General features: G+C 44.0%; 1 protein-coding gene across 6 annotated transcripts in view; it reads left to right on the top strand.

Moving 5' to 3' along the window:
- The first annotated feature begins 2,301 nt into the window (after positions 1–2,301).
- Positions 2,302–9,332, top strand: part of COBLL1 (cordon-bleu WH2 repeat protein like 1) — a 77,879-nt gene continuing 70,848 nt past the window's right edge. For 2 of the 6 annotated variants that reach the window (XM_059852966.1, XM_059852963.1), the window contains exon 1: positions 7,934–8,172. Coding sequence is in view for 3 of the 6 variants with exons in the window: in XM_059852958.1 (XP_059708941.1) it covers positions 2,385–2,458 (74 nt within the window). In the remaining 3 variants the exon portion in view is untranslated. The other 4 variants (XM_059852965.1, XM_059852958.1, XM_059852960.1 and 1 more) reach the window with 4 other exon arrangements.

Here is a 9,332-nt window from a genome sequence, read left to right as displayed (position 1 = left end):
TATGAACAATGTCTTGAGCTCAGGACTAAGCTGGAAACTTTATAAAAATAGAAAAATTTTAAAAACAGCATTTGATTCTGTCAACATCTTTTGAAACTCAAAAACAGAACTGATTTTCTATTGATAAAGAAACAAACTGCCATAGGAGAGAATCTGTCCTAAACAAAGTGCCACAGGGCAGAATCTGTCTATAAAAAACTGAGACCCCAAAGAGAAAAGGTATCTCCACTACCTCAAAACTCAACTATTTTAAGCCTAGTTGTTGTAAAGCTGCCACTGCAGAACACGGCCTGCAGGCACTCAAGTTTAGAGCCTACAGTGTTTCTAGTGATCAGAATTTCAGATGTGTTTAGTTAACAACTGAGATAAGAATAAGACATGCAGTAGTGTAAGACTATTATCATAACCTCTCCCCTCTTAAAGTGAGATTGGCATTATTCAGTGAACTGCTTTTTTGGATAATCCCCCAGGCTCTATTGGAAATTGTCACCACTAATAGTTTTTTTATAATGTTATTTCCCTAATGTCACTTTTCTGCCTGGCTTTGTGGAGTTTCTATTATGAGCACATGTGAGCTATTCAATAGATTGCAATCTTTGTGGCATTAATACTTGCCAAAAGAATTAGACTATAGCATATATTGGTTTCCAAATGAGATTGTAAAGGGAGTGGTACAACACCTCCTTATTTATTGGTGGTGACATGACATCAACGCCTGTAATTATTCTAAGGAATACAGTCAGCTACAGGGTCTTCAGCTGAAACATCATTATACTGTTAAATCATCTCACACCTTTGCAGCATGGGAGGTTCATTAGTTTAGAAGGTGCTGTCACATAATGGTTTGCCCATGAAGTTGCTGGTTGGAAGCAGAGAATTCTTTTGTACTTAAACTAATGCTACAAACTGAATGCAGAAAGTTACCGTGCCCTGATTGCAGGAACAGTCAACATATAAGAATTTATCAACCTTCATCCTAACCTAGGAAGTAGCCAAAGAATTTGAGGAGTGTGGGAATAGAAAGTGGACCATCAAAAGAGAAAAGGGTCCAAAACTTACTTAAGCTCCTCAGCGAAATTTTTCCCGAGAGTCTTAATGGATCAATTAATTGAACACTGCCTCTCTGAAAACTGGACCACGGAAAATGCATCTGACTCACCAGTGATTAATTTTTTGGTTTAAGAAACATACACAGATTAATGGGTGTGCCTGATAATGGCATGTGGTTATTCAGGGTGTGAATAACCTCTAAGGTCTGTCAAAACTGGTGGCTTCAGGGTTAGTATCCAGTGAAAAAGCAGAAAAAAAATCTTTATTGAAGAGGCACACTGTAGATGAGAAGGGCATATGAGGGAGAAGCAAAATGTTATTACAGTATCTCTACAATGCTGTATACAGTATTACACTAGCTATGAAGAATATTAATATCAAATGGTCAATTATATTAATTTTTCCAAATATATAATCTTAGAACTAGTCAGACAAAGGACTTTATACTTGAATGCAACTTTCTAATTTTTTTCCTAGGGAGAAAAAAAGAAAGGTATAAATGCTTTGACGATGGCTAGTTTTCAACTTTTGTTAAACACTGGGCAAAATATTACCGGTATAAAGAGTTGCATGTACTGGCCAACGCCATCTGGTCCCGCAGCACAGCAGGAACGGCGCTGTGTGCAGACACAGGTATGCAGCGCGTTAGTGCCCGATCTGCTCAGTTATTGCTGCATAGAAAAGCTGAGGTGCCGTCATGCTCAGCGAGCAAACTTCAGATCAGCCTTAAAACACTCTTGGCGGCGGGAGCTCGTCACCCGTGACACGGTAGGGCTCAGCCGAGTGCCGGGCGCGCTCGGCAGCGCCCGCATCCCGGCCCCGGGCTCCGCGCCTGGCTCTCCCCACCTGTGGGGATTTCGCCTCGCGCCCTGGTGGCTGGAATGGGAAAGGGCTGAGCCCGAGGCGGCCGCCGGGACGTTTCGCTCGGGGAGAGGAAAATTCCAGCCGAGAGGAGCGGCCCTGCCCCCGCTGGCCGCTGACAGCCCGCGGCAGAGGCCGAGCGGAGTCCCCGCTCCGGCCGCAGCTGGAGGGACAGCCGGGTGTGTGGGGACAGGCGGGTGTGTGGGGGCGGGCGGGACGGAGGGAGGCGCTGGGACGGGAACAGGGAATCTCTGTCTCCGCGCTTGCCGGAGCGGAGAAGGTTCCGCATTTCAAGTTTCTCGCCGCGAAGTTCGGTTTTGCCTTTTTTTTTTTTTTTTTCCACCCTTGCTTCTGTGTTTTTTTACTCCTACGGCCAAGGTGTGGTTCCGCGATCTGTAGGAGCCTGGCGCAGGCCGTGACCGCGGCCGCCGCCCCAGGCAGGCGCCCAGTGTCCGCGCCGTAAACAGCGGGAAATGCCCGGGCTCGGGGGCGAGGCGGTGCCCGGGGCTGCGGAGCGGGGCCGCCTTCCTCAGCCCGCCCCGAGCAGGTGAGGCGGGGAGCCGCGGCTGTGCGGGCGGATCCCCGGCTTGCGCCCGCCCTGCGCTCCCTTGGCCGCCGGTATGGACGGCCGCGCTCGGCCGGGGGCCGCCCCGCCACCCTCCGGGTAAGCACAGCTCCCGGCGCGGGCGGGAGCGCGGCCGCCCCCGGCTCCGAAGGGACAGCCGGCGGGAGCCGGGGCCGTGCCGGGCCGTGCGCGGGGCTGGGTGAGGTGAGGTGAGGTGAGAGCGAGGGGGCAGCTCGGGTCGGGGAGGCCGGGGCTGAGCGCGTCCGGCTGTGAGGTACGTTGCTTGGGACGCAGCCAGCGGCGGGAGGCGGCTCCCCAGCGCTGGGGGCGGGCGTGCTCCCTGTGCCCCTGCCCGGGGCTCCTGCGGCGGGGGGAGGCGGAAGCCCCGGGCGGGACCGCGGGCAGATGGAGCGGCGCGACCGTTAAACGGCTGCCTCGACGGCACCGGTGCTGCCGGCAGGGGCTGCGGGACCTGCCCGTCGGGCCGCCGCCGCCCGCCCTGGCCGTGCCCGGCCGAGCAGCGGCTGCAGCGCCAGCCCCGCGCCGCGGGCGATTCCCGCAGGGACGAGCCGCGACCCGCCCGCCGGCGTTGCCGTCCCGGTGCCCCTGCCGGGCTGCAGCGCTGCCAGCGCGGGACCTGCCGGGTGCTCGGCACTGCCGGCATCGGCGCCTCCGGCAAATCACTGCAGGTCAGCACTTGCCGGTCGGAGCATCCTCACGTTGCGGAGTCAACTTTCAGCTCTGGGTGAGAGTGGCGGCGGTTTGGGAGGGCTGCGCCCTCCTCGGTGCTCTGGGAACTGCCGACGCTGGGGAAAAGAAAACAAACAAGCAGCATCTGTTTGGAGTAGTAAAAGGGCTGGTTCTTTTTACGTGTTAGGCCCCTCCGTTTTTATTTTGCTTGTAGTAGAAAATCTAACTTTAAAGATAATATTTTTAAATCCTAAGTAAAACTATCCCAGTTATAGATCGGGAGGAGGAGAATTTTTCCTTAACTAGTCAGGTACGTTTGAAGAAAATTAGTTTACTCAGTGGCTTCACTAGGAACTGGAGTGAATCAAAGCACTGGTAAGACTGCTCAAGCTATCTGTAAATAGAATGGACGAAATACATGGTGGGTGTGTTTTTTAACATGAACATTTTTGTGAAGCTTCCATACTATTTGTAAAAATGGTTTGCTGGGATTGCTGACCAAGTGGCTACAGGATAAACAGGTGCCTATGATGGCAGTTTATTGTAGCATTTGCAGCAGTAATCGAATCAGTTTGAAGTCATGGCTGTAGTGAATATGGAAGACTCATAAAGGGTGTTTATTCACTTAAGGCCTTGTCACCATTCCACATTTATATGTAGCTGTTGAGAAATTGACTTTATGTTGTTAATCAGTGTAGAAGGTATAATTATAGTATAGATAATTATTGCATTTTGAAAACAGTAAGTACTTAAGCAGACTTGGAAGGACTGCGTGTAGGATATTAGGTTTCTTTTCCAGGTTAGGGAGTGGCAAAAACAGTATGTCTTGAAAGTCTTCAGTTTTACTTGTGAGTAGGAACCTAAAAACAAGCAAAAAGACACAATTAAAACTTTGGCTGTTCTGACAGTTCCTCTAGGGCTGTTGCCTGCTATAAAGCTGTTTGGTATAGTGAATTTTGGGTGCTGCTTGACATCTAAGTTCCCTTTATGTGACTTCAAGCATCTGCCAGCATCCACCTCTCAGTTTTGAGATACATGTAGCTAACAGTACTGCTCATTGCATTAGCTCTGCAGAGAGATTTTCAGGCCTTTTATTTGCTGTTCACGTATAATTTAGTACTTAGAAAATCAAATTGCCATGCCTTTCTTGCTACAAAAGTTCTTTATTGACAATCTTAACTATTTCTGAAAGATGGTCTCATTTGCTCGTGAAATGCTGGATTTGAGGAAAAAAATGTGAATATACCAGAAAAGAAGGCAACTCCCAGTTTTACTGAAAATAGTCCACAGATACATTTTTGAACAGTATGCAGTTACTGTTCCTTCTCTGTGATGATAGGAAAATGTGTGCAATCTGGGAAAAATTTCAGTTGAAATAGCATTTTTCTTTAAATGTATTACCAAATGATGTAATATACTGCATTACATCTCTCCTTTACTTGTTTAGCCAGGTTGAAAATGTTGTTAATCTGCAGCTGAAAACTTTACCAGCCAATGTGTTCTTAAATTGCTGTTTGAAGTTCTATGGAGTAATTGCTGGTAACTCTAAACAGCTGAGAAAGTTTGTTTATGCTAACTGCTAAGAAGGCAGTGGTTTGTAAATTTTCAAGCACTGATGTTAGTTAAAGCTTGGAACTCCTTTATAACTTGATCAGTGGTGGCTCTTTAATACAGAATTTTGTTATCAGATCTATGGGGACAAGCTTTGAGAAAGGATCCTGTCGTATCTTTTTTTTTTTTGCATGCAGGATTATGCTTTCCTATTGAAAAATTGTTTATTTAAACTGGATGTGGATGAAAATATTTGTGTGAATTTGTTGAGAAGCATGCCCTTGTTATTTTCTTTGTACATTCAGGGTAAATAAGAAAAGATTTTTTTAAAATGGCCTCTGCTGGATTTTTTTTTTTTTTTTCTTTATAATATAGTGAATAGAGACTGTGCCCAGCAACTGGCTGGAGTATTTTGGAATATGATGAATAGGAGGTGTGACCAGTAACTGGCTGGCCATGACACACAGTTTCTTCTCCTGGCAGGAGAAACTTGGCTGGACAGTTAGGGAGTTTTATAGCTCATCTGTCTTAGCCCGAGCCTGAGCAGCACTCACAGCATAGAGCTCCCGCCAGGCCGGTTGACAAAGTCTGCTCCTGTTCATCACAGAGCTGAATTTGCTTTATGAAATTATAGGAAAATGTGTGATTTAATACTTATAAATAAAAAAAAGGAGTGGCTGTTGTTGGTATCCTGCCTTCTGAACACAATTTTCCTACTGTTGCTGGACAGCAGTGCCATAACCTGGAGTAAATACTTTTTTTTCGTTACAAGTAGATGTCACTGGTTGACACAGGATTTTACCATGAAGAACTGTATTATGGCTTAATATGCTATTAGAATATTGGAGCAAATGTGAATTTTGGTAAATGTAATATTGATATCCTTTGAAATACTACCCTTCCTGTTGAGATCCACTTTTAATTCAATTGTAAGGTTTCTAAGAATTTTGTGTTATTTCATTTCTTCCCGTAAATCATGTTTAAAGCTGTATGCTTACATACAAAATAACAGCTTCTGACCTGCTTTACCCAAGCAAACAAACTCCCTTTGTTTTTATCATTGTCATTGTGTGTCTAACAAAAACATGCTTAGGAGGAGATGGAGCTGCTCTCCAGGGCTGAAGATAGAGCAGGTTGTGTGGGGAAAGGGGCAGGGCCAAACAGCTTTGATTATCTTAGTGCCAGAAGCTTCTCCTGTGTGGCTTCAGGTTCCTATTCACTGTTGTTTGGTGTAGTGGACGCAATCGAAAAATATAAGGAGAACATGAGAAATGTCTTTTTCACATGATTTCCAGGGCTGTCTCAGGTAGTAAGAGATGTTTTCAGAAAACCCAAGAACTTTACCTTTTCTCTTGCATGTAACTGAGTTTTTATCAAATCATTTCAATCACATTACGGAGACATCAGCTGTGGCGCAGGTTTGGCAAATGTCTGGTGTCAAGCTTGGAATACTGATTTGAGCTCTCTTCCTTCTCTTTCTCTTTCAAGTGTTCGTTTGAGTCAGCTCACAACATAGCCACAGGTTTGGTCAGGTATAAAGTCCTTCCCATTGTGGAGTGTGGGAAGGGACAGCAAGTGTAGCAATAGCTTCAAACCAAGCATTCTGTGCCTGAGCCACAGCCCCAGAGTGGGCGTGGGGACTTGGGTATGTGTGGGAATTTGCTCAGTTTGGTGAAATTTACGTAAGGGTGGAACTACATTTTTCTCTTGCAATGAACTGTCTGTTTCCATTGCTCTGTGTATTGTATACATGTGTTTATCCTTAAGTACAAGACCTTTTGTACTCGTGCTACTAAGGGGGTCTGTCTTAGATGTGAGTCTATCAAATGGGTCAATTTTTGATGTGCTTCATTTCTTAGACCTGGGACTTCAAGATAATACTTAGCATGTTCTTCTCACCCCCATGACCCTGGTGAAGAACAAGTAAATGAGCAATAACAAAATGGAAAGAATTTTGAGAATTTGGGGCCATAGAACTTGCTGGGTGTTTGAAGCAGGGAGTTAGCTCCTTTGTGGGTGGATGCCTGTCAGGAGCCACTTGGATGCTAATCATTCCAGGGGCCAGTTTGCTAGCTGAGTTCCAAATGTACTCCTAACATTTCTTGAGGTGATTATGTTCTTCTTTATGTATCTGCCTTTAGCAAGGCAACCTCAAATAGTGGAATGACACTGATGCCATTAACTGAATGTTGCATTTAAAAGCAGTTTACTCAAACTTTGTCAAGTCTGAAGTCATAGCTGGGTGCATATGGAAGAGTTACTGGTAATGTTCCCTGTTGGAGTGTGTTGCTGTGGGAATGAGATCAAGAAAACATTAGGGGGTGGAATGCGGATACTAGGGAGAAAAAATGTGTAGGAGGCTAATACACAAATAGAGATTAGCAGAGTTATTTCCAATCTTTGTCCAAGTGTGTTGGTATCCTGTGAAAAAGAAAAATGAGAGATAGTGAGGTATCAAAAGCATTTGAGGGGAAAAAGTTCTTGAGACTGGAAGGTGGGTTTTGGTGTTACCTTATGGTAGGTTCTTTTGTTTCTGCGGTTGCTGGATTTTTTTTAATCTACTTTAAATGGGACCACAGTGTTTTCCTAAACCTGAAGATCACTATTTGTTTTGACTAGGCCCATCTGTGTTGAGTGGAAGAAGAAAAGAGTTCATTGTAGTGGACCAAAACCTTAGATTCCAGAGGAAACTGAAAGTCTTTACTTTTGGGACTTCTGTCATCTGACAGACAAAATAATAGAGTAGGAATATTTTAAAGTCACAAACAAGTTGTTTCTCCTGTTTCTCCCCTTATAAAGTACAGTACCATTTCTGACTATCTACACTGTAGCTTGGAAAAAAATTTCTGAGCATGCTGGATTTTCTAGCCTGACTGCTGTTCTGGGCTGCCACTGTTGTAGTTTTATGTGTGCTGGGGAACAGCAGATGCCAGATTATCCAGCCAGCTCTTTGAGCTGTAGCAAGGTTAGCATGCTCAACTAAATATTTATTCTTTTTTTCTGGAAATTAACAAGTCAGTATAATGAGTTGCTGTGTTAATGTAGTGGGACAAGGAATGCCAGGTGTTCTCTTTTGTAGCTTCTTGCAAGTTAAACCAGATCTGACTGTGCACTTTCTTTTCTTCTCACCTGGCTCTCACTTGCCCAGAAGCTGCCCTGCTACTCTAAGTTCACAGAGCTGTCTGCAGTTTGGGGAAGTTGCTCTTCACTGTGAGTATCACTGTGTGCAGCTCTAAAAGAGCTGACGTCAGGGCATTAGAGGATGACAAGAGGTTGAGATGTTGGCTCCTAGATTCCTGTGGAGTTCTGTGGCTGTGCCCAGCGTTAGCACAATGAAGAGGAAACTGACTGTGCAGCTTGCAACAATGGAGGGCTCAAGGGGAAAACCACCCATGCTGTTCTGAGCTGTAGCAACCAATTAAAAACCTGGTGCTTCACCTGAATTCTCTCCTGAGGTAAGATCCCACAATTAAAAATGCAGCTCTTTATGAAGTAAATTTAAACACTAACTGGAGTTCCAGTAGATGTGTTCTGACTTAAAATCTTCATGTGGTAGACTGATGGATATAACTGCATTTTTTTCATGGCTTAAGAATTGGAATACCATGGGAATTCTTACAGAATTCGGAGTTCCTGGATTTGTTTTTATTTGCTAGTAGGTTATCCAGTTCAGAAGGGGCATGTGCATTTGTTTGGTTGTTGTAAATGATCAGAGTGCCATAGGTGGTTAAAGGATGAGTCCCTAATTTATACATCAAATATCTCCCTTGGGAACTTGTATTAATGTCAACTCTGCTGCATGCCTATGGTTGTTAGGATTACTATTTTCAGTTAAAGAAAATAGAGCATGTGAATATTTTTAGCTGGGCTTAAGCTCTCTTCTGTGAGAAAGCATTGGTTTTGCTGCAAGCTTTAGCTTTACAAAAGTTCTTATTGAAGAAATAGTACAAATTGGAAGCTTTCTTAGCTGTGTTTTAAAAATACTTTCTGCCTGCTTATTTGATTTTCATTTCTCTTCTGGAAACAGAGCTTGGTTTGGAATCTTATTTATTATATTAATTATCTTAAATTATTTTTTGATAATAGACAAACAAACCTCTCCTTCCCAGACAATGCAAACTGTTGCTCTATGTTAAACAAAATTGTTGTGAGGTTGAATTTTCCTCCAACAGAAAGAGACAAAAAAATCTCCAACAAGGAAAACAGCATCCTGTCTCAAAAGCAGAGCATTAGAAATATGTTTATTTTTCTTTAAAATCAAATCTATTTTCAATCTAATATTCCTGAGTTATTGATGTATTAATTTAACAATGTTCTTTTTTGTTTTCATGGGCCTTGGTTTTCTGTTGATTAGTTTTCCCTTTTGGTGTTTTACCTTACTTTAATGTCAGGCCCTCAGATTTTTCTTCCAAAGCTTTTCTGTACCCAGGGTTTGACAGGTGACTTTTAAACCTTGTGCAGTGGGAAGAGCATAAGCATTTTCAGCTCTGCCCTGAATACACTTACAATTGACAAAGCTGTCTGGAGGAGCTGCTTCTTCTATTTTTATTTATATTTTTTTTTCCACAGAACAAATTACATTTTTTTGTTTCATTCAGTTTGACTGTTTGCTTGT

This window comes from Haemorhous mexicanus, chromosome 8, assembly GCF_027477595.1.
Source record: "Haemorhous mexicanus isolate bHaeMex1 chromosome 8, bHaeMex1.pri, whole genome shotgun sequence".
Classification (NCBI taxonomy): Eukaryota; Metazoa; Chordata; class Aves; order Passeriformes; family Fringillidae; genus Haemorhous; species Haemorhous mexicanus.
This window is presented reverse-complemented; position numbering and strand designations above follow the sequence as displayed.